Below are 26,158 nucleotides of genomic sequence, written 5' to 3'. Positions count from 1 at the left end.
TGCACAAGTTTTGTCACTTTTTTTCAAAGTTCAATATTCTATCTGGAAAAAATGTCCTATAAAGCTGAGACTCAATAAAAACCAGCAACAATTTAAATATGTTTCTTGGCCAGAAATGTGAGCGTTGATATAGGCATCCAAATACTTCCAAACCTTCTGACACTAATTTGAAGAGGGCATAAAAGATACTTTTTTTAGATCAGTACCATACGCGGAACATGCCCCCTAGAAAGAAATAATGTGAATTTGTTTTAATTTTTATATTGTATGTTATGAACAAAGTGGCTCTATATAGCAGGCAATGTGAAGAGCTCTGTTACCAAAAAGTGATACTGTGTAGGTAGCTAGTATTATACATTGGATTTTTATGAAAAGCAGTGTGTTTAATAGGGAAGACAGGAGGGCAAACAAAATAGTGAAATCTACTTTTTTTTACCATTTGACGCATTAGTACATACTGCTAACAGAGCAAATTACAAAACAAACACAGTCCTGTTTAATATGTAACTCTAATTCAATTCAGTGTTTCTCTTTTCATTCATTACACAGTTGCTGGTCATCCTTTGGAGATAACATACAATTTAATGAAATGTCCATTGACACCACAAAAAGAATATTAAGTTATTGATTTGACTTACTAGTGAGTTTTGTGTTTATAGTTATTTCATTTGCTGTGATCATTATGTATTACACTTGTGACTGGCTCTGCAGAAAGCCTCATGCAGCCAGGGGTATATTTATTATATAGTAACATAGTAAGTTAGGTTGAAAAAAGACGTACGTCCATCACGTTCAACCATAATGCCTATTTAACCTGTCTAACTGCTAGTTGATCCAGAGGAAGGCAAAAAACCCCATCTGAAGCCTCTCTAATTTGCCACAGAGGGAAAAAAAATCCTTCCTGACTCCAAGATGGCAATCGGACCAGTCCCTGGATCAACTAGTACTAAGAGCTATCTCCCATAACCCTGTATTCCCTCACTTGTACTGAGAGCTATCTCCCATACCCCGGTATTCCCTCACTTGTACTGAGAGCTATCTCCCATAACCCTGTATTCCCTCACTTGTACTGAGAGCTATCTCCCCTACCCCTGTATTCCCTCACTTGTACTGAGAGCTATCTCCCATAACCCTGTATTCCCTCACTTGTACTGAGAGCTATCTCCCATAACCCTGTATTCCCTCACTTGTACTGAGAGCTATCTCTCATAACCCTGTATTCCCTCACTTGTACTAAGAGCTATCTCCCATAACCCTGTATTCCCTCACTTGTACTGAGAGCTATCTCCCCTACCCCTGTATTCCCTCACTTGTACTGAGAGCTATCTCTCATAACCCTGTATTCCCTCACTTGTACTGAGAGCTATCTCCCATACCCCTGTATTCCCTCACTTGTACTGAGAGCTATCTCTCATAACCCTGTAATCCCTCACTTGTACTAAGAGCTATCTCCCATAACCCTGTATTCCCTCACTTGTACTGAGAGCTATCTCCCCTACCCCTGTATTCCCTCACTTGTACTGAGAGCTATCTCCCATAACCCTGTATTCCCTCACTTGTACTGAGAGCTATCTCCCATAACCCTGTATTCCCTCACTTGTACTAAGAGCTATCTCCCATAACCCTGTATTCCCTCACTTGTACTGAGAGCTATCTCCCCTACCCCTGTATTCCCTCACTTGTACTGAGAGCTATCTCCCATAACCCTGTATTCCCTCACTTGTACTGAGAGCTATCTCTCATAACCCTGTATTCCCTCACTTGTACTAAGAGCTATCTCACATAACCCTGTATTCCCTCACTTGTACTGAGAGCTATCTCCCCTACCCCTGTATTCCCTCACTTGTACTGAGAGCTATCTCTCATAACCCTGTATTCCCTCACTTGTACTGAGAGCTATCTCCCATACCCCTGTATTCCCTCACTTGTACTGAGAGCTATCTCTCATAACCCTGTAATCCCTCACTTGTACTAAGAGCTATCTCCCATAACCCTGTATTCCCTCACTTGTACTGAGAGCTATCTCCCCTACCCCTGTATTCCCTCACTTGTACTGAGAGCTATCTCCCATACCCCTGTATTCCCTCACTTGTACTGAGAGCTATCTCTCATAACCCTGTAATCCCTCACTTGTACTAAGAGCTATCTCCCATACCCCTGTATTCCCTCACTTGTACTAAGAGCTATCTCCCATAACCCTGTATTCCCTCACTTGTACTGAGAGCTATCTCCCATAACCCTGTATTCCCTCACTTGCTAAAAAGCCATCCAACCCCTTCTTAAAGCTATATAATGTATCAGCCAGCACAACTGATTCAGGGAGGGAATTCCACAACGTCACAGCTCTCACAGTAAAAAATCCTTTCCAAATATTTAAACGGAACCTCCCTTGCAGCTGCTGCCTGGCATTGCTTGCTACAGCCAAGTTTATTATCTACAAGGACTCCAAGGTCCTTCTCCATTATGGATTTGCCTAGTGCAATCCCATTAAGGGTATACGGGGCTTGTGTATTTTTACATCCCAGGTTCCATTATCCACATTAAATCTCATCTGCCACTTAGCTGCCCAGATTGCCAGTTGGTCAAGATCCTGCTGCAGGGATGTCACATCCTGGATAGAATTGACTGGTCTGCAGAGTTTTGTGTCATCTGGAAACACTGATACATTTCTTATAATACCCTCCCCTAAGTCATTTATGAACAAGTTGAACAAAAGTGGACCCAGTACAGAACCCTGAGGGACCCCACTGAGGACACCTTATTCCAAGTAGAGAATGTGCCATTAACAACCACCCTCTGTACCCGATCCTGTAGCCAGTTTTCTATCCATGTGCAAACGACTTCACTAAGACCAATAGACCTTAGTTTAGAAAGCAGTCGTTTGTGGGGATCGGTATCAAATGCTTTGGCAAAATCCAAATAGATTATATCTACTGCATCCCCACTGTCCAGCTTCTTACTTACCTCATCATAAAAAGCAATTAAATTGGTCTGACATGACCCGTCCTTCATAAAGCCATGCTGATTACTGCTCATAATGGCATTCTCCACTACATAATTTTGTATGTAAATTTAGAAGAAATATTTAGAAGAAATGTTACAATGTACATGTACGGGACCTGTTATCCAGAATGCTTGAGGCTTGAGCTTTTCTGAATAAGGGGTCTTTCCGTTATTTGGATCTCTGTACCTTAAGTGTACTAAAAATTCATATAAACGTTCATTAAGTCCAATAGGATTGTTTTGCCCCCAATAAGGATTCATTATATCTTATTTGGGATCAAGTACAAGATACTGTTATTACTCTATTCGCTGTTATTATTACAGAGAGAAAAGGAAATCATTTTCAAAAATTCTAATTATTTTATCAGAATAGAGTCTATGGGAGATGGCCTTCCCATAATTCAGAACTTTCTGGATAACAGGTGTCTGGATAACTGATCCCATACCTGTATATAATAATGGAGAACAAGCACCATTTGCTTCTTTTCTACTATCAAAGTCTTCCATTCACAGCTGGAGTGATTACCTTTAAAATACATGTAGAAGTTGCATAGTGGACCATTTAACCCTTTGCTGTACCAAAAGTTCAAATGCAAGATATATATGACATTGCTGTGATTTTCATATAAAATCATCTACCAAAAAGGACATTTGTAAAGAAAAATATTGCAATATAGGGGGACTGGAGTCCAGTGGTAACCAGGCATGCTGCTGTAAGAGTAAAGCTTTCTGAGGAGAAACAGGTAAAGGGGTACTGGGAAACAGTAATCAATTAAACATTCACCTTCAGCACACACCTTTCATACATTCATATAGAGAACTGACTGTCTCTACATCTGTTAGATTCTGAATAAATCTGAAACGAATAGTTAGTTGGTTTGTGCAATGCACGTCATACCTGTAATGCTGACTTGTTCTTCAGAGATGGGGATACAGCTCAGTGGTGCGATGAGAACAGGAGAGAGCTGGGCAGGCTGTATTCAGGAGCAGTGGAACTGGAATGTGCCCAGTGTATATCAACACCTGCAGCATATGGCGTGGAGAGGTGGGGTAAATGAGCCGCTACCTCCCTTATCTTCAAGTTCCCTGGAGCCACTTTTATTCACTCTAAGTACAATTCCTGAAGACAAAAAAAGTAAAATTATTATTTTGAATACAATATCTTTAGCTATATGCTAGAAAATCATAGTGGCTAAAAATCCAGCATTTAAATAAATAGATTTTAAGCCTTAGTCCAAATGTTATTGCACCTAAATGTTCTATTAAATGCATTTCTTGTGCAGTTCTCCCAATGAGCTAATGCTTTTATTTGCATCCCATTTTAAACGCCTCATTCCTATAAGAATAGTCTAAATGGTCCTCTCTAAGTAAATTGTAAGAGCAGGACTTGTAGGTGATTAATGCCATGATAGAAGGGACCTCAGAGTCCAGAAAGCTTGCCATGTAACATTTCTATATAATTGTCCATTATATATGCCACTCTTTTTTTATTTATTTATTTATTTATTGTGTATCTTTTTTTTCCTTTTATGTTTTTTCTCCTCAGGATCAACAATTTAATGTATTTCTTTGAAACAATAATGAGCAATAAAGTGAGCCACCCTGTTTAGACTGGGTGACAGAAAATCTGTGCTCAAACAGATTTATTTGCTGTAGGTGTGCAGCCAACAATTTTATGGTGAACTTATTAAATGAAATACTACTGATTAAAACCACTAAAACTATGGGGCACATTTACTAACCCACGAACGGGCCGAATGCGTCCGATTGCGTTTTTTTCGTAATGATCGGTAATTTTGCGATTTTTTTTTTTGTATCTTTTGCAATTTTTTCGGCGTCTTTACAATTTTTGCGTAAAAACGCGAGTTTTTCGTAGCCATTACGAAAGTTGCGCAAAGTCGCGATTTTTTCGTAGCGTTAAAACTTGCGCGAAACGTCGCGCCTTTTAAGTTTTAACGCTACGAAAAAAGGCGCGACTTTGCGCGCAAGTGTTAACGCTACGAAAAAATCGCGACTTTGCGCAACTTTTGTAATGGCTACGAAAAACTCGCGTTTTTACGCAAAAATCGTAAAGACGCCGAACAAATCGCAAACAATACGAAAAAATCGCATAATTACCGAAAAAGTCGCAAAATGTTCGTTTCCAATCGGAATTTTTCCAATTCGGATTCGAAATCGTGTCTTAGTAAATCAGCCCCTAAGTGTATAATAAAACTGTAATATCAGTGTTTAGATGCTGAACATAATTTACAGTTTCTGTCATTTGTGCTTTCCCCCAAGTGACCACAAGTACAGGAAACAGGGATTTTACTAATCTGAACAGCTCATTAGGAGCCTTCTCCCTTGTTCAGAGGTGCCCCTGGAGTAAATGTACCACTGGAAACTACACTCTACCTGGAGATCTGTTGTGTGAAATGTGAGCCTGTCCATGAATAATTATACCTCCTGCCCCCAATAGTGGCAAATAGAATACAGAATGCAATTATACACTGGTAATTTATGAAATACAATCATCAAAAAGCAGGACAGGTACATACAGTGTGCGCTATACAATGTACTGTGTATCTTATAGAAAGGTCCGTTTGTTTAATTTGGAATTAAAATATCCAACCTGTTAATCTCTACCTGTTGGTGATCTACAACTTTCAGCACCCTCAGTCAATATTCAGATTAACATTGTGAGCAGATGAGCACAATTGGACAAAGTTACTATGCCGAAATGGATTGTCAATCATCTGCCAAATCAAAGGTATTAATATAAAGGTTGTCCCCCCTTTGTTGCTATTGTTATAGCAGTAAATGTAGGACCAGATTCAACCTTTACTCTTTTGGGAAGGCTTTCCATTAGATGTTGGAACACTGATGCTGGCATTTGCTTCTTTTCAGCAATAAGAGTATTGGTGAGGTTATAGTACTGATGCTGGGGATCAGTCAGTGTTCCAGTTCTTCCTATAGGTGCTTATTTGGATTATGAACAGGTCAGTTAAGATCACTTGTGTTTTTGGGCTGAACAATTTCAGTATTGGTGCTGTCTAGCCTTTTCCTTTTCCTCTAACAATAGATACAGTCTGTTTACTTTTAATTCTTTAGACCAAAGCCTACACAAATTAATAAACAGATATCCAAAAGAACAGTTATGGCAAATTCCACATTTCCCCTAAAAATGTACTTTCATTAAACTAGTATTTAATGTTACAGTTAAAATATATATACTGTATATATATATACAATTTTTCAACAAAAGAGAGAATATTCTCAACAGTGAAAATCATCAAATGTTAATGATAATTGAATAAAGATAAAATAGTGTATAATCAGAGATGTTTTAACCCATTGGATTCTGAACTACTGCTTCTCTAGGTGTAACAGGTAAAATTTTAGCTCCCAGCTTCCCTTGACAACCAAAGATTGGGATTAGTAGCACAGCAACAGCAAGGAGCCCAGATAACACAATTCACTCCTTTGTACCTGGCTGTACTCGCCCTTTTTGTGACATACGTCACTGTACATATACATTAGCATTAAATCATGTAAAATAATGACAGACTGATAGGTACACTGGAAAAAGTTGTTTTAAAATACCATGTCAGGACCTCACAGGGCCTGTCTATAGGCTAGTATTGCTGTATTATCTTCCAGATCAAAATAAAAAGAAATACCGATGCATGTCTGCTGTGTTCCCACATACACCCCAAAGAAATTTGTGATAGCACTTCCTCAGGCAGCAGGCAATGGTCTGTGCTTGCCAAATTAGTCATGAGTTCTAGGTGCACTGCCATGCCCAACATCCCAAAAATTTTTCCAAAAGAAAGTTAAAGAAAAAAAAGAAATGAAAGGGAAATGCCTTTTCTATTTGATTAAAATGAGGGGTTTGTCACTGTCAAATAGTAGGCCCCTCTGTTTTGGTGGTCCCTGGACAAAACCCCTCTTGCCCATGTATTAAAATCACCCTGAGAACAGCTTTTTCCCTCTACGACCCCATTGGGGTCCAGATCAGAGTGTTAGATAGTAGTTTTGCTGGCTGAAAGTAGTTCCTTTCCACTGGCTGTCAGTATAGTTTCAAAGTGCTGAGTGACAGAGCAATGGGTATTCAGACTGTTGGAGAAGCCTCCTGCATATTCAGTTAAAGGTTCATATAAAGGTAGTATAAAGGGTACTTGTGGACCAGAGCCTTGTGAGTATATACAAAACTTAATTTAAGGAAGAAAGGAAAGAAGAAAAAGCCCACAGAAAAAGCCCACAAGGTGGGAATTCTAGTTTTAAATGTTACATTTTAGGAAGGATTTAGGAAGTCAACTTGAAGTTGTACTCACTTAGCCTGCAGTCTTGTGTTTTCACCAAACTCCTGTGTGGTGTCCTATATCCTTGTATATATATATATATATATATATATACAGGTATGGGATCCCTTATCCAGAAACCCATTATCCAGAAAGTTCAGAATTACGGAAAGCCCATCTTCCATAGACTAATTCCAATTTTTAAAATAATTTCCTTTTTCTCTGTAATAATAAACAGTACCTTGTACTTGATCCCAGCTAAGATATAATTCATCCTTAATGAAGGCAAAACAAGCCTATTGGGTTTATTCAATATTTAACTTATTTTTAGCAGACTTAATTTATGAAGATCCAAATTACGGAAAAGATCCCTTATCCGGAAAACCCCAGGTCCCGAGCATTCTGGATAACATGTCCCATAACTGTATATATATATACTGCCAATAAGATCCGTCTGCTCCTTCACTATGTGCCTTTGGCTTTAGAGTCCATGTTGCCTTAAAACATATGTCCCAGTGTATGTGAGTTTGGTGAGATGGATGATATAGAAATAGTAGAGATTAGAGCTTTAGGGCATGAAATAATAAAATCTAGTTTTTTGCTGAGTAAAGGTGGCCATACACATACAAGGTCACCAAGCAAGCACATCTTCTCTCGATATGTCCACCTGAGCCGTATCGGGCTAATTCGATCTTTTGGCCTTAGGGCAGGAATATGTGCCATCGGTTCGGGGACCGCATCAATTAGCTGATACGGTCCCCGATCCGATGGAAAATCAAACCGAGATCTGCCCAATTTCAGGCCCATACATGGGCAGACAAGCTGCCAAATCAGTCTAAAGGACTGATATTGGCAGCTGAAATCGGCAGTGTATGGCCACCTTAAAACTAGTAACGAGTAAAACTAGAGTTCTAGACCGACCTCGTCCCAGAACATTGTATTCGTATTGTATTTTATACAAAAGAAGGCACAGCCAAAATGTATAGTCCATTGAATTTATGCAAAATACATACAGGGTACAAAGTTTGTATTTATTCCAAGTATTTTTTCCCCGAGTTTTGTTTAACTGTTTCTGTAACTGGGAGAATGAGTGGCAGCAACATTGAAGGTCTGACACAGTGCACAGCCTGCCACATGTATGCGGTGGTGGAAAAAAAGTTTCATAGTGCATACCTCTGTTGTACTGTAGATGTGAGCGAATTGCCACTTTATAGGCTTGCGTTAGAGCCCTAGAGGAACAAGTTGGAACGCTGCGTTCGATTGACAATCTTGAGAGGAGTCTCTTACTCACTGACCAAGAGCTAGCGGGGTCAGATAGTTTGGGGGGAGGGGAGCAGAAAAAGGATGATAAGGCAGTAAGCTGGATGACAGTTAGATAATCTAGTGTGGGGAAAAGGAAGAGGGAGGCTGCGCCAGGGTTTGCGCATCCCAACAGATTTGCCAGATTGTGTGAAGAAGATGGGAGCATGAACTCTGGACTGGCGGTTCTAGATGAGGCTGATCTCTCTAACAGCCGGGAGACCAGTTCTCTAGTAGTGGTGGGGAGGAGACCAGAGCTAGGCCTAAACAGATGTTGGTTATAGGGGATTCAATCATTAGGAAAGTGGTCAGGGTATCCTGTCAGTGAATAATCCTCATGTATATAAAATGCCTGCATTCAAAGCATATAGTTTATTCACCTAGTCCTGCTCAGGAAGCTTATCATATGAATAAACATAAATATGCTGATAAATAAGTCACTAAAATGACCCCCATATGTTTACCAAGCATTCATATAATATAAAAGTAAGTGTAAACTTTAAATAGTGTATAGTTTTCCTGTAATAGGACCTGCTTAGTTTCAATGCTAATATAATTCACTTATCATTATCATAGATGTATATGATAAACCTGTCTGCTTTGGAAAATGTCTAGTGTGCAGCAGTCGGGCAAATTCAGAAGGCGTGGGTGCTAGACCTTTGTGATCATATTGGTAACACTAGTGCCCCCTTTTTCTGCTCTGAGGGTAGAACATGGACTAAACTAAACTCATTTATCAAAATGTGCAGTTTACAGAGTTTCTGTAAGGGAACAGATTAAGGGGCAGATTTATCAAAATGTGAGTTTAGAGCTTAATACATAAAAACTCACCCGCATTCTATTCATTCCTATGGGATATTAAGAAGCATATTTATCAACGAATAATGAATTGAATATGGTTGTGTTTTTATGTATTAAAGGAGAAGGAAAGGCTAAGTCACTTGGGGGTGCCAAAATGTTAAGCACCCCCAAGTGACTTAGATCACTTACCTTGTACCCCGGGCTGGTGCCCCTGTTAGGAGAAAACAGCACCAGCCCGGGGTACCTGTAGCGAGCGCTTCCTCCTTCCTCTCTCTTCTCCGGGCGAATCCGTCGGCCGGCGCATGCGCAGTAGAGTAAAAAGCCGTCTTTGTTTTTTAAGTTTGGCTTTTCACTCTACTGCGCATGCGAGCGCGGCGCTCCAGGAAGGAGGAAGCGCTGCAGCTACCCTGGGCTGGTGCTGTTCTCTCCGTACAGGGGCACCAGCCTGGGGTATGAGGTGAGCGATCTAAGTCACTTGGGGGTGCCTAACATTTTGGCACCCCCAAGTGACTTAGCCTTTCCTTCTCCTTTAAGCTCTAAACTCACATTTTGATAAATCTGCCTCGTAATCTGTTCCCTTACAGAAAACTCAAGAAATGGCACACAGTTTATTAACACAATAAATGCTGGATATTAAAAGTTTCCCAGTCACAGTGGTAATGACTTCTCTATCTAGGGTTTTGACCCGGACAGCCCGGTTTTCGTTTTACTTTTTTCACAATGCAAAAGCAACATGAACTCATACTAGTAAAAGTCCCGCATTCATGTAACAAATGCCTTTATATTATTATTTATTAGGCAGTACAGAGAAGGAGAAGGTGATTATCATATGAAACCTCTCCTTGCCCTAAGGATAAAGAGTGGTGCTAAAGTTTTCCCTTTAAAGGAGAAGGAAAGATAAAAACTAAGTAAGCTTTATCAGAAAGGTCTATGTAAATACAGCCATAAGCACTCACAGGATTGCTGCACTGAGTCCTCTGTCAAAAGAAACAGGATTTCTTGTCTGTTTGTTTTTTCTGTGCCAGAGACACGCAGCTCTCTGCTCTCTCCCCTCTCCTGCTCCCCCCTCCCTCAAGAATGCTAAGAACTCACTCCCCCCCTTAGGAATGTGGATCTGAGCCAATCAGCAGGAAGCTTCCTCATAGTCTTACAAACTGTACACCAGTCTTTGTGCAGGAGCGAGGCATTATGGGAACTTTCTTTACAGAGCTCAGTGTTTTTTTTCCTATGAGGCTTCTGATCATCATCAACGGGAGAAATATGGGGAGACTTAAGGGCACTATTGAGAGAACTGAAGGTATGCCTGCAGCTTGAGATTAACTCTTTATTAGCCTTAGGGTACTTTATGAAAATTTTCACTTTTACTGATCATGCAATAAAAATGTATTTATTATTACTTTCAAATCTTGTGCTTGCTGGCTTTATCTCTTTGGATATATAGCTATATATACACACACATACACACATGCATAGGATCACATATTGAATGAGGCCATTTCATAAATGAGCATAATGTCATTGTACAGAAGGTCACAAGATAAAATCACCGCACAGTCATCCGACTGTAAATAAACTCTTATGCCACAATAATTCAAACAATAAATACAGTGCTTTCTGGTGACCCACCCCCAGGTGCAGTGTTTGATTTTGGACTAGATACAGAAACCATAGTGACTCATGTCTATTTGTAGTAATGAGACAGTGTCTGTACACAGTTACATAATATTAAACATAAGATCATAGTATCTCACCAGCAGAAGGTAGTAGTTATGAAAGCTCAGCAGCATTAGAGAGGAACAAAGTGTGCACTGACTTGACTGCATTTTTATACATTACACAATTTTATACATTGATTGCATACAGTGACTCACAAAGGGTAAGTAAAGCAGCAACCACGAACGCAAACAGCAACAAGAAAAAAAACAAAAAAAGGAATGACTTCACTTTTGAAGACTAATTAAAAAAATTAAAGTATCAGCTATAAAAAGCTGCAGATTGATAGTAAATGGCTCCAATCCCTGTTCAATAATATAACATGAAGGAAGCAATTAACACAACTGTGATTAATTCCTTTATCTAATCTCCTGGTGGTCTACAAGCTACCATCATTCACTGATTCAGCACTAAATGCAAAAAATGAAGTTGCTCACAGATCTGTTAATTCAGCAGCTGCCAAGCATATTGCACATGTCCTGGCAGGTAAAGTCACAAATTGTTATGTTGTGTTATGTTGTCTGGCAGTTCACTCTGGCCATCTAGCTGTTTCTTTAAAGCCCCTAAGGAATAAGTTTAGGGAATTGTATAATCCAATCATAACAAGATCATTCTCAGACAGCAGACACGTGACAACCACGTGTCTGCTGTTTGGATCCTTCCTGCAACTACCAGCACTGCTGCCATGGTCCTGCTGCAAAGACTCTTCCATTGCCAGCTGCCATTCTGTTTATTTGTAGGTAAAAGAATACATAATTACACAGATATCACACCCACATTCACTTTTTTTAGCTATTTTTTTATATTGCTCATCAACATTTTTTTTACTTTTCCACACATTTAAGGCTGATGCCAGACGTGGCATTTTTATGCTGCATATTTTGTAATTCTCTCGGCGACTGAAAAACGCACAATATCATCATCCATAGAAATAACTTAAACAGTCTCGATGGAAAACACACTATGGGCCTGATTCACTAAAGTGCGATAAAACGTGCGCTATTTTTATTGTGCGCTAAAATTTTTAACGCGGCTTAATTTTGCCGATTTTTCGCACGATTCACTATAAGCATACTTGCACTTTTTTACGTGCGATATTGCAATTGTTATTTAACTTGTGAAAGACTATTTCAATGCGGTATTTGCCGGTACATGCGCTAAATGACGCGAATAATCGCCGCATATGAATGGTGTATATAAATATTAGCCACATATAAATGGTAGCATATAAATGGTATCATATAAATAGTAGATGCTTATAAATAGTAGCCACTAGTGATGAGCAAATGTGTTCTGGTTATCTTTAGTGAAAAATTAGCAAATCTTTCGAACGATCCACGAAACGGCAAAAATGTTGTGCGGGCAAAAAAATTGTTGCCCGTGACTTATTTTTTGACGCTTGTATCAATTTTTGGATGTGCGGTGAAGTTTTGCGTGGCGAATTTTTTCATGCGTTTTGCCATTGGCGGATTGTTTTGCAAAACGCATGAAAAAATCCGCTGCGAAAAAATTCAACGCACGTCCAAAAATTCGCTGCAAATCCATGCCTGGCGAAACATTTCATCACTTGTAGCCAAATATAAATAGTCGCGCAAATGAACGCACGCCATGTTAGCCATACACGCCAATACTTGCGGAAAATTACTGTATTAAAAATGAACATTTCGCTGCAAACTGGCGGCTGCGTCACTCTGGGGGAAACACAGACTTGAATAAATAACACTGTAAGTCCATATTTTATTGCAAAAAATCATTTACTGTACTTTTGTAAAATTTTTCGCCTGCCTGTAGTAGGTGTTAATTTTCGCATAGCCGAATGCGATATTTAGCGCGCAAAAGTTATAGTGAATCATGCGATCGTATTCTTTTCAGCGCGGAAATTAACGCATGCGGTAAAACTAAGGCGAGAAATAACCCATGCGAAAATGGCGATTTTTCGCACGCGATAATACTATGGTGAATCGCGTGCAAATTATTTTGCATTTTTTAACGCAAAACAGCATGCGATAATTTTTATCGCACTTTAGTGAATCAGGCCCTATGCGTGTATACGCTAGAAAACGTGTTACCACGGACTTTTCATGCGTTTGCCGAAATACGCCGTTATTTGCACAGCAACCTATTCCTATGTATACACAAAGGCAGCTGCCAGACCTAGCGGAAATATGCGGTGTTTTTACTATTTCGCACTATTAGCACCATGGGAAACGGGATTTGCTACGTCACCAGTACTAGGCTGAAAAACGCCATAGTCAGGTGCTGTGTGGCTTGTGCGGCGTTTTTAGGCAGAGAAAATACGCAGCGTAAAAACGCCACGTCTGGCATCAGCCAAAGTCTCCCCATATTTCACCTGTTCAGATGATCAGAAGCCAAACAGGAAGAAAAAACGCTGAGCTGTGTAAAGAAAGTTCCCATAATGCCTCGCTCCTGCACAGACACCCAGACCAAGTGAACATGCTCAGTTAGTTAGACTATGAGTCAGATTCCTGCTGATTGGCTCAGATCCACATTCCTAAGGGGGGGGGAGTGAGTTCTTAGCATTCTTAGGGAGGGGGAGCAAGAGAGAGCTGAGAACAGAGAGCTGCGTGTCTGTGGCACAGGAATTACAGACACAAGAAATCTTTTTACAGAGAAGTCAGTGCAGCGTTTCTGTGAGTGCTTATGGCTGTATTTACATAGACCTTTCTGATAAAGCTTACTTAGTTTTTACCTTTCCTTCTCCTTTAAACACTCATTTTCATTTTCTCTCTTGACCCCATCACACAAGATCCTCATGTACTGTTGTTTCTGTACTTATTAAATCATATATTATATATCATATTCAACTCATCCCTTTAAACTGGAATATTTATATTTATCTTCCTCAATACCCTTGTCCCATTTAAGAAACCTTTCTGTGATCCTACTTCCCTCAGTAACTACAGGCAAAGTTCACTCCTGCCCTTCCCCTCCAAGTCTCTAATGGTTTGCAGAGCTTCCTGTACACCAAACATCTTCTTCACCTCTTCAAAGGTTTTAAATTAACTTTTACTATGTTATAGAATGGCCAGTTCTAAGCAACTATTTAATTGGTCTACATTATTTATTTTGTATAGTTTTTGAATTATGTGCCTTTTTCTTCTGACTATTTCTTACTTTCAAATGGGGGTCATTGACCTCAGCAGCCAAGAAAACTATTGATCTGTGAGGCTACAGTATCATTGTTATCGTTTCTTTTGATTACTTTTCTTTCTGTTTAGGTCCCCTTCTATAAACATATCAGTCTCTCAGTCAAACCACTCCCTGGCTGCTAAGGTGATTTGAACCCTAGCCACCAGATAACTGCTGAAATCCCAAACTGCAGAAGAAAAAGTGAAATAATTAAAAAAAAACACAAATAATAATAAATGAAAACCATCAGTGTAACAGTTTCTCTATTTACATTCTTTCTCTTGGTGACCACTTCTCATCTGCAGGCTTATCACCTTCATACTGATGGCACACAGATCTTCCTTTCCTGCTTTGATCTCAACCCTGCTACGCAGACAAAAGTCACTCAATGCCTCACTGCCATAACTTCTTAGATGGTTACTTACCACCTTAAGCTTAATATGTCCTACAGTGAACTGCCCATATTGCTCTGCTCCTCTCTATATATCTGCTTTAACCTCCTCATACACGGCATTGACTATTGCCCATCCACATCACCACAAGACCTGAGTCAACTAAAAAAACACTCTCCTGAATCGTCCTATCTCTAAAATACCTTCCATCTTGCATTAGTAAGGGTCCACACCAACTCTATTCTGCTTTAAGAATCACTTTCTATAGAAAGCAACAAAAAAACCTCTTGACATATGCACTTGTTGCCCTCACCATTTAGTTTCTGTTTGTCTCCTCTTCTAAATAAATTGAAAGCTTTTTGGGGCAGGGACCTCATTTCAACTGTGTATTGAAACTTATAGCACTTACTTATGTATTATGGGACCCTAGCAGGTCTGGGCTGGGAGTCCACAGAAGCCCAAATAGCTCCCAACCAGCCCAATAAATAGTGACAGCCTATGGCATCTTACAGGAGCCCCTCTGGCATTTGCCAGAATCCACAGATTGCGAGTCTGAGCCTGGGCCCCAGTCCAACACATGACAAATAAGCAAATACAGTGCTGGTATATTCTTACTGAGAACATGAATATAAACTACTTACATGACTGATAGATTAGGACAAATGGAAACCTTCTGTTTGGTTTTCATTAGCGACTTCAGTGGAAAGTAACCAAGGTGCTTTGGATTCATGAGAACATGCTTTGTAAATTTAATGCTTTCTAGAATTACATGCATGACTACTATTTCAAAATTGATGCCAATGTATTTAGAGATATAAAAACACATGAAGTTGAGATTTGTATTAGTGGGATTCTATTTTGGGTATTATAAAAAAAAAAAATGACTGAAGGTGCTACCGTGTTGCACACTGCTGTTCCTAGGGTGCTCATTATATTGCAGCAGAGCATAAACCATTTAGAAAGGCTAATGTTAGTATGTTTAATATTGCTTTATAAAGAATAAACTGGCACCATATCAGCTCAAACAGCAACATTTTATTAAAAAAGTAAATGAATAACTCTGCAAATATAACAAAGTAGAGCGACTATGATTCATGCTCTCCTCGAAAACACAATGTGGCCCTTGGAACTTGGCTCAGATACAACACCCACTATCAGGGGCCTTTAAAATTTTGGAAAGTGGAGCTAGATCATCAACAGCTGTTCAAATGAAAGCTGCTGTGGAAACATAGTTACATGCATTAAGCTGGACTTATTTACCCTGAATAGAAGCACATCCATATTATTCAAATGTTCATTCCTATTGGTGAAAGACTAAGAGGCTGACTTACTAACAAAGGAGGCAACTACCCCAATACAATTAGCCTTAGCAACCAATCAAATCTTGGCTTTCATATAATAACTGCAATAGTTCAACACCTACGCCCAAGAGTCTTTTGATCACATACCAGCTCTTCCAAGAGCTTTACAGAGAATTGGTAGAATTGTTCTCCTCTTCCATTGACCATTACCTGTACTTATGGACTAAGACAAGAATTGGAAACAGGCTTGCACTTTATGTAAGAACAGGCCTGCATTTTAGATCAGGGCTGTGGAAATAGAGGTGATGGTTCAGATGTGCCAGTCCCTTCTAGGGTTCCATATACTTTTTTAAGAATGCCTGACTCTCAGAAATTAAAGAAATGAACTGCCTACTACCTGTAAAAATGTTAATAGCACGGTTCCAGGCTGGTTTTGGACTGTTTGTGACACAAAGAAGCTTTCTTCTCGCTTTAATACATTAACATGTTCACTGTTTTTGCCTTGTATTTATCAGTACAAGGTATTTAAAAAGAAAGAGCTTGTGCTGGATTCTTACATTTAAAAAGATTAACTTAATAGATCAAATAATTCAGTTTGCATTTTACATGACTAAGCAGGTAATTCATTTATACAATGCAATAAATTAAAGTGACTATTTATAGAAGGTAGAAGAATACCATAAAAGAGATTAAAGTTGACTTTATATACAGGTGTTGGACCCCTTATCTGGAAACCCATTACCCAGAAAGTTCCGAATTATGGTCCCATAGACTCCATTTTAATCAAATAATTCAAATTTTAAAAATGATTTCCTTTTTCTCTATAATAATAAAACAGTACCTTGTACTTGATCCCAACTAAGATATAATTAATCCTTATTGAGGGCAAAACAATCCTATTGGATTTAATTACAGTTTTAATAATTATCTTATCAGACTTAAATCCGAATTGTAGAAAGACCCCTTATCTGGAAAACCCCAGACCCCGAGCATTCTGGATAACAGGTCCAATACCTGTATAAATAATTGTTAATAATATGAAGTCGCTGTTCAGCGAGGTTTTAAGGTATCACAATTCCAGGTAGTTTTCATGGATCAGTGGACTGGGTCGGACTGGGTTGTGTGAGGCCCACAGAGGCTGCTATCCCAGGGGCCTCCGCAGTCCCCTTTGGGGCCCTCCCCTACCCCCTCCCCCCCAATGCAAGCACTTCACACTTACTTTTGCTGCAATCGGTGGAGGGAGAGCAGTGAGGAAGTGATGGGTTAGGGCAGGTGGGGATCGGGTCTGGGTCGGCAGGGCCCACAAGGGCTGGGGTGGGGTCCAACTCTTTCAGTAAGGCTCACAGTAACACATCCATAAAAAGGCAACACTGAGGCATACTTGCCTGGTACATCTAATCAAACATCTTTGTAGGCTTGATTATATACGTCAAACAAGCAGACCCACTGGTATCAGAATGAATAAGCACTGCAAAAGTAAATAAGGCTGACATGGAATGTAGAGTGTACCCTAAATAATGATAATCGTTCTTGTACATGTATTGTTCTCATGATTATACTAATTTCTTGTGGGGGAATGTAATAAAATTCTTAAATGGAATGACAATTTGCATTTGCACAATGTAATATTGTCCATTAGACAATTGAGAATTTTAATTGCGCTTTGCAAACTTTTAAAGGCATGCTTGAAGGTGGCGGAATCTTTTGGAGCAAACTTAACAACTTTTTCATTAAGAAGTTTTATTACATACACTGAGCAAACAATAAAATTCGTAAACTTTCTTCTGCTGTCAGAAGTGGTCGCTAAACAGTTTCTGCATTCGCGAAGCCCATATTAAAGGCATACATATTCACATTGCAAATAACATTCCTATCAATGGTCTTTATTACATTCCCCCCTTGGTGTTTTATGGACTTATTTATGTAAGAACCTTTATATTGTTTACAATGGAAATGCTTTATTGTGTTGTGCAAATTCACGGTATTTTATTCCAATAGTGACAAAAAAAAATTCTGATCTAAAAGTTAATGTATTAGCTAATGGCACTCACAGTTACCTCAAGCACTTTCATCCCTTGGATAATACTTTAGCTTTTTAGTTGTAGTGTTCACAACACCTCAGAGGTAGTACTGACTACTGTGCTGACACAATCCACAGCGCTAGGCAAAGCTCAAAGTGGTCCCTTGCTCCAGGAATCTCCTATCCCTGAGCTTATCCTTTTACTCCTATAGTTAGCTATTACAAAACTTCTAACATTATTTATACCTCCTGGGCCTAACACTGCCCCAAACCCTCTCAGTACACTACCTCCTGCAGTAAATGGGGGGTCAAAAGAGACAGAATATGTGATGACGTCCCTTTTTATAAACTAGGGAACCCTGACACCTTCTGGCCAGTTACTGGACTGCCAGGGAAGTGCTTTAACCCAGGATAGGGAAACATCCTTCTCAAATCAAGCTCAACTTTTAGCTGCCCATAACCCTCCTGGCGAATAGCATGAAATAAAGGTTACCAAACTTATATCCCCCGGAGTATTGGAGACAAACATTACCAGTGATGTTGCCCATAGCAACCAACCAGCAATTAAATTTGAACAGTCACTGACCAGTTAGAAAACAAAAGCAAAGATCTGGTGATGTTTGTCTCCAATGTTAATAAGTATACCACATAGTAAACAAGTTATTCACACTACTATCTGAAAAATTATTGTTGGAAGTTGGGGTTCCTGTGCATAGTAACATAGTAAGTTAGGTTGGAAAAAGACACATCCATCAAGTTCAATCTTAATGGCTATATATATCCTGCCTAACTGCTAGTTGATCCGGAGGAAGGTAAAAACCCCATCTGAAGCCTCTCCAATTTGCCACAGAGGGTAAAAAATTCCTTCCTGACTCCAAGATGGCAATAATGCAGAATAATGTGGGCACTTCTGGTGGGATGTGGTGCAAAAAACAGAGCATAGCACTTTACACCCTGTCTCCATTTACAAATGTAATATGCTAAAAACATGTTCCACAAAAATGCACATACTTCTGAATTTATACTATACCCCTTTCCTCCTCATACACACACACGCATACAAATACACACACAGACTTTACAAAAGCACTCGGTTAATCATGAGTAAAAGCCATTAAAATATAGTATATTTACAATAACCTTTACTGGAAGAAATACAAATACATGCATTTATCTGTATGTGTACCCTGTTGAACTTTGGTTATTGTCTTATTGTCAGGAAGGCCCATCTCATGTGATTGCTCTGAAGCTAGGCAGTTACATTCATATTTAGTGGTCAAAAGGCCAGTGACACAGAGGTGTCAGTATTTTGTTTGTAATCATTTCCTTGGGTAAAAGCAAAAATAAACACCCAGAATTCATGTAGGCTGCTTCGAGCTACAGTCAATGGGAAAAAGTAACATTGCTTAAATAAGAATGCCTTTTTACATTGCATTGTACATCGCATCTTGTTTTTCTAAAGGTTTCAAATATTTGGTTTGATCTTCAGATTCCAAGGAGAAAAGCGATCACAGTCAGAACACCCAACATAAGCCCAAAGGTAAAGGAAGCCTAGAAAAAAACATCAGCTGTTAATGGTTCTTCTTTATACTGAAGATCAGAAAAATATGCCCTGTAACCATAGAATAGAATAATGTATAGGAAAGTTTAGCCATGGAACAGGGTAGTATGTAACAGAGGACATCAATGGCACTCAAGTCTTGCATATAAACTCAGGAACAGACTTTATTCATAAGTCAGTGATGTAGTTTGTCATTCAGTCTTTCATTAGATACACTTTTTCACCTGCTCACCTCCCTGACCCCTCTTGGCTCACGTAGATAGATGTCTGGCCCAGGTAGAAGCACAAATCAAAGGACCCCAGCCTAGCAGAACAAGGGCCTATGGAGTCCAACGATCCTGAAACAGTGGCGGCAATTCACAATTGCTGCCAGAGTACCAACCCCTTCCTTTTTTTCAGTGGAGCCTCAGCTTCTCAGCTAGTTGGCATAGTCCTAGCTCTCAACAACTATGGTGAGCTCCACACAAGCTTCCCTAACAATATCTGGCCTATGTAAAAGATCTATTAAAAGTTGTAAACAGAAAAAGAAATTGCATAAATTACACTGCAATTTTTTTTTTAAATTTTGCGCATAGCACATCTTTAAGTCCTGCATACAGATGGCAGGTGGAAAATGACTTTTCAGTAAATTACCCCACCAGGTGCCAGAATGGGTCACCATTGGAATATAAACAGCAATAAAACCACTTACGGACAGTCTGAACCCACTGTTAGAAGAACCATGTGATGTTGTGGCTGTATGCCCATTTAAGGCTGTGACTGTATGTCCATTTAAGGCTGTGGTTGTAGTGTTTGAGACTTTATTATTATAGATAAGTGCTGTGCTGACAACATTTGTCCAGAATGTCTTTTTACTTTTCACAACAGTGGCCCTTGAAAACAAGAAAAGATTAAACAATACAATGAAAAACATGATCAAAGTGTCACAGTATATAATTTTCCCCAAATCTCTAGTATGTGTATTTACCTAAACATTACATTTCCAGTGAGTACGTCAGGGGCTGTCCACGTCACTTGTATATTTGATTTTAAGTTGGAGTCGGTGTGACTGACTGCATCCTGGAAGAAACAGAATTGTGTATATTATGGCCAGTTTGAAATACTATATAAAATGCATGTAATGTACCACCACAAGATAAAATTAATATGCAGACCCAGGTGCAAAAAGGTAAAATATAACATCAAGCAATGAAGTTACATTGAATACCTTTGGAGGTAAATAAGCTAAAGCCATAATATGTTGTTATTTATAGGAATGGAAACTAGACTCCCTCTACCAGTTTCATTCATTTTAGCTTTTACAGTGCATTATAAGCTGCTTTGTGATATCCTTCTTTCCCCTGGAATAAAAGGTACAGCACACTTTTGGATCCATACCTCTTTAATTGCTCTTTCTTGGTCTCTTTCCTGGATGAAACCTCCTCACCACTTGAACTTGCCCTCGGACCACTACTCTTCTTGGACAGTTCATCAACCCCTTTGACTTCCAGTAGCATCTATGTGCTGATGACTCTCAAATCTCTCATATCTCTCTTATTTCTTAAGTATCCAACTGCCTCTCTGTCCTATATAATTTTGGGGCTGCTGTCTGGGGCATGCAAATAATAATTCCCAAATTTTCCAAAGTTTTTGAGGAATAAGGGGGTCTAAAAAGATTTTGTTCTATATCCAGTAGGTTCTAACTATGCCAGTAACTATGGCAGTAGTTGTCAAAATTTGAATTCTTACACATTTGAAGAGCCAACCTTTGGTCAGGGCAAATATTCCAAATGTCACCCTAACTGACTTGCAAGCAAGGCTTTTAAGTGTATCCAGGAGAGCAAATGACCATTCAGCCTAGTGGTTTGGGAACCCTGGCCCTTTGTCCCTGATCTTTTTCTAGCTAACACTAAAATGGATTTGAACTAGTTAACAAATTAATACTCACTGCAGGGCTTTTACAGGTCAGAGTCTGTGCATCTGCATTGCTGACCTCAAAGGAACCAACTAGAATATCACCATTTGCTTTCCGAGCCTGAATCATGAAACCTTTTATCAGGGCAGTATCTGTAGTTGTGAGACTGACTGCAAGAGGAAACAGAGAATTAGCTCAAGAAAACACACCATATAATCCATACTTTGAGTTTCTTTCTCTGCATTAGAAGTAAATGTTGTTAGTCTTTGTTTTGGAGTTTTCACCAAATCCTTTAGCGACAGAGATATTGGCGTTGTTTTAAGAGGAAAATTGATTGATAACACATACATGGAGAAGTATTCACAGAGGGATACTTCTAACCTAACTCTTTTGGGAATGGGGTTTATACCCTTTTCATGGTGTGACATACAGAAAGGGGCCCCTACCGACAACACTGGCATGACATGGCTAAGGACCCTCACAGCCTACAAGTAAAACCTTGAGAGGCAGAGCCCTATATGCTTGGGCAGGATTTACGCATCCATTTATAATAACCCAGGGATTCACAATCTTTTACAAGGTCAGTTGCAGAACTTATAACATAACATATAAGTTGTATTTTAGTTATTAAAGACACAGTAAAGTTATATATCCAATGGATTTATATATGCAATATGTGACCAGGCAAATAAGATTATTCTGGAAATTCCACTACATCTTTCTTAGTGTGTATGAACATAATTTTATCTCAAATATAATTTGGTCAATGTCATTTGAACCTTAAAGTCAGGGTCAGACTGGGGGGTGAAAGGCCCACCGGGGCTCACGCCCCAGGGGCCCTGCAGGTGCCCGCACCGCCCCACCCCCCAGGGGCCCCCCTAACCCCCCTCGCAGGGCCCCCCACCCGACGTCCTCCCCTGAGCGCGTAAATTTAACGTGTCAGGGGAGGAGCGGTCGGGCAGGGGGAGCGCAGGTAAGGGACGGGTCTGGGCCGCTGGGGCCCACTAGAGCCGGGGCCCACCGGGATTTTTCCCGGTGTCCCGGCGGCCCAGTCCGACCCTGCTTAGAGGATTGTCTTTAGGTAAAACTACATTGATCCAGCAGCAAAATAGCTCCCACAGAGATGCTTTCAATACATTCTCCTTTTGTATAGTAAGGGTTTTTACAAGAAATAGTTAACTTGTGACTTATGACTAGGCACCCTGTCCCCCAGGCCCATATATTGTACATATATTGCTTCTTATAAAAGAGGACTCTAGGGTAATTCTTTAGTGAGTACATGGCACCAAAACCTAATTAAATGAAATAGTTGCAGGGTGATTAGGTGCCCAAGAGTACTTTTTTGGGTTGGAGTAATGCTACACAGTTAATCCAGATGCTGTGAACCCCCTGGAGCATATTGTATATATGACTGGAGGGTGAGCATTGTCTTCTATTTAAAGAAAATATTTGTTTTGCATTTTAGTGGACATATATATGGCTTCCTATGCCATACCTTTTATAATATAGGCACATACATACATGGACAGTGCTCCTGTCCATTTCTTTGATTGGGTATTTATGTACCTGTTAGGAGATCTGTCATACAGAGTGCAAAGTGTGTTTTTGTGCACAACGTAATGTTATTGAGCATTGTTAAGCATTGGGCAATGTGTCACTATAAATAAAGCATAAAAATAATACAAGGATTGCTCCAAAAAGTTTATGGTAACCGAAGTAAAAAAAAAAGTAATATGAAATACTCTATTGCAGGATCTTTCCGGTGTCGCTATATTTGAGCCAGCTGGTACCTTCAATATTGGGAAAGCTGTAAGTCACTGACAGTTTAATATTATGGGCAAGTCTCTATGGTTAAGTTACCCTAGGGAACCAACAGGTAGTGTAATTATGCCGGCTGTCACAGGAGAGTGCAAATGAATTCCATACAGTAATTACACAGGGTTGCAGCATTTATAATGGAGCACCGATAATAAACTAGCCAGCGAGCCTTTTCTTTGTGAAAATAATATGAAGTTACTACGGAAAAATAAATATTGCATGTGCTTTCCCCTTCAAAACTATTGCCGTCATTTGCTGTAGACTCACCAAAACATCTGTTAAAGGGGTACTTCACCTTTAAATTAACTTTTAATATATTGTAGACATTGATATTCAATCATATTCAATAAGACAATTAGCAATTGGTTTTCATTTTTTATTTTTGATGGTTTTTCAGTTATTTTGCTTTTTGATCAGCAGCTCTCAATTTGGTATTTTAGCAGCTATCTGGTTGCTAGGGTCCTAGTAACCAGGCAGTGGTTTAAACGAGAGCTGGGAATATGAATAGTAGAGGGTCTGCACAGAAGGATAAGTAGTAAAAACTTACAAAAACAATAAAACTGTAGCCTCACAGAGCAATAGTTATTTGGCTGCTGGGGTCAGTCACCCCCATTTGAAAGCTGGAAAGTGGGATAAGAAAAAGGCAAATCATTCAAAAACTATAAAAAATAAATAATGAAAACCAACTGCAAAGTTGCTAGGAATATTCAATTTTCTATAATATACTTAAAGTTTATGTAGAGGTGACCACCCCTTTAATGGAGAAGAGAACAGCAAAATACATACAAATGCTGCTTTCATTAGCAAGTACATTTCCAAATAACTATAATCACTACAACATTGTTATGAATGTATATATAGGAAAGTTGCTTAGAAATAAATTCTTTTCAATTATGTAAAACAAATTTGGGGGGACAGAGACCAGTAACAGCATCAAGTTTTTATCTTTAAAACCTACAAATTAACTTTTCCTTAGCTACAAATGTTCTGGTTTATATTAGAAAAGTTTCACTTTATAGTTATGTAGAGAGCCATGAATAACATTAATACCTTGTTTATCTCTCAGGTTAACTACGAAAACCAATGTATTCTACACAGCATATCTGTTATTTGCTCTATTGGGTTTATGTAATAATTTTGTCCAGGGGCAGTAACCCATAGCAATCTATCAGCAGGAAGCATTTACTAGTCACATGTTTTAAAAACAAACATCTTATTGGTTGCTAAGGGTTACTGCTCAGGGGCATACTTACTACCTTTGATTGCATATGGGAGCAGGTGTCCTATTGTCAGTGCTCACACAGGGCAGATATTGGCCCAAGAAATGCATTTCAGTGCTTTGAATTGTAGTTTTTTCCACCTGCTTTTTTCCATAGCATATAATCAAACCTCAAAGTAAACATGCATTTTTTTACAGTGAAGGGTAAGATTTTTTGAGCTATCAGTCAATCATAAAGGAAACCCACAAGAAAGGTCACCAATTTCCATAAATTTTGCCAAACAGCCTTTTGTTATGAAGAAAAGCTTCAGAAAAGCTTCTAGGAACTAAATGGAACTGCTGTTATACTGAAATTATGTGCAAATGGAAAAGTGCAAAATAGTAATGTCTGTGCAGTTGTAACTACAGGGACACTGGGGGGTAGGTACAACTGTAACTGCAGGCTTATGGTGGGTATATGCAAATGTAACTGCAGGGATATTGAGGGTATACCACCATGACTGTAGGCATTTTGGGAACAAAGCATATGTAACCACATAGTTACCGGGTATGTGCCAATGCTTTAGGGCAGGTCTGGCACCCTGGGGCCAGATGTGGCTCTCCAAAGAATTTGCATAGCCCCCAGTCTACTCAGAGGTTCCATATACTTCTTTATATGAAATCATCATTTTAATTTAATCTGACCTATCAACAATATTTATGAGATATATTTGGCCCACAGCATGTAATAAGTAGGACAGCACTGCTTTAGGGTATATGTGCAGAAGCTAACCAACTGCAAGGTTGCTGGAGGAATGTGCAACTGTAACTTACTAAAACCCACCAATAAAATGAAGTTATATAGTGTATTAGATATATACAGTAAGTATAAATACACTTTATATATCTGATTAAATAGTCAATGTATGTTTTTATATTTTGGGATGTTATTGAGATAACAGACAAAGATTCAATTTCCAACAACATGAAGGTATTATTTTGCTCACAAATACAAAGATCTTGCAATCACACAGTATTTACCTGTGATTTTTTCTCCATTACTGTAGGTGTCTTTTGATGAGACCAAAATATAGGGAGGGTTGCTGTTTTGAGGCAATGCATCATGCAAAGGAAACATTGAGGCACAAGCGCTTGTAACCAGCCCACTCGAATAAGCATCAGTGTATTTGGGTAGAAGGGTACATAACAGGATCAGAACATTTCGTATTGGTCGGGCCATCTCCTGAGGAAATATTCCAGGTTTAGTGTAAGCAATGGTGCAGGTGTGCTAGACTCTGACATAGGCCAGTGGTAACAAAAATAATATTTTAACCCAGAAAGTATCCTTTTAATAGCCAGGAGGGGGAAACTAAAAGTTGTAGTTCAACAGCTACTATGTAACAAGTTGGACATTCCTAAAATTCTTGTATTTTTGCCTTAGGTTGTTACATGCAGTGCCTTCAACCCAACAAAACTGAGCAAATTCATAACATTTTAGTTTATTTTGGAAATCTCTCCCCACTTTTTTAGATCACAGTTAAGATGGATAATGTAGATGTGAATACACTGATGTGCAGGGTGTTGAACTTTTGTATAGACTGAATTAGATTCAATTGATGAGGAGTACTTATCCCATAATCTACTTCATGAAACCTCAGTTAAAGTCTGTGATGGAATATAATACTTGTTCTTATAGCTCATGGGGTTTTCTCAGTAAAGAATTCTTCC

At 39.2% G+C, this 26,158-nt stretch overlaps 2 protein-coding genes across 2 annotated transcripts in view; both read right to left on the bottom strand.

Annotated features, from left to right (window-relative positions):
• The window catches only part of LOC116410437 (putative ferric-chelate reductase 1), a 32,578-nt gene extending 28,560 nt beyond the window's left edge, over nt 1-4,018 (bottom strand). Inside the window, exon 1 of the mRNA XM_031901018.1 lies at nt 3,902-4,018. The gene's annotated coding sequence lies outside the window, so the exon portion shown is untranslated. The remainder of the gene's footprint in view (nt 1-3,901) is intronic.
• Nucleotides 4,019-19,079: 15,061 nt separating this feature from the next.
• LOC116410218 (putative ferric-chelate reductase 1) lies at nt 19,080-25,667 on the bottom strand. The gene is made up of 5 exons (XM_031900300.1): nt 25,472-25,667; nt 21,448-21,584; nt 20,488-20,579; nt 20,212-20,392; nt 19,080-19,510 (listed from the first exon to the last, which is right to left on the bottom strand). Exons 1-5 carry the CDS (start codon nt 25,566-25,568, stop codon nt 19,445-19,447), a joined length of 573 nt encoding a protein of 190 aa, XP_031756160.1. The 5' UTR covers nt 25,569-25,667; the 3' UTR covers nt 19,080-19,444.
• Between the last annotated feature and the right edge of the window lie 491 nt (nt 25,668-26,158).

Source organism: Xenopus tropicalis, chromosome 4 (genome assembly GCF_000004195.4).
Source record: "Xenopus tropicalis strain Nigerian chromosome 4, UCB_Xtro_10.0, whole genome shotgun sequence".
NCBI lineage: Eukaryota > Metazoa > Chordata > Amphibia > Anura > Pipidae > Xenopus > Xenopus tropicalis.
Note: the sequence above shows the minus strand (reverse complement) of the source record. Positions and strands in the feature narration are given on the sequence as shown.

Excerpts from the sequence above, each read along its gene's own strand:
- LOC116410218 (XM_031900300.1), bottom strand. The coding sequence starts at position 25,568 with ATGTTTCCTTTGCATGATGCATTGCCTCAAAACAGCAACCCTCCCTAT. Across the intron at positions 20,580-21,447 it reads TGACCTGTAAAAGCCCTGCA|GATGCAGTCAGTCACACCGA; the intron begins GTGAGTATTAAT and ends TGTTTCTTCCAG. Across the intron at positions 20,393-20,487 it reads ACTGGAAATGTAATGTTTAG|GGCCACTGTTGTGAAAAGTA; the intron begins GTAAATACACAT and ends CTTGTTTTCAAG.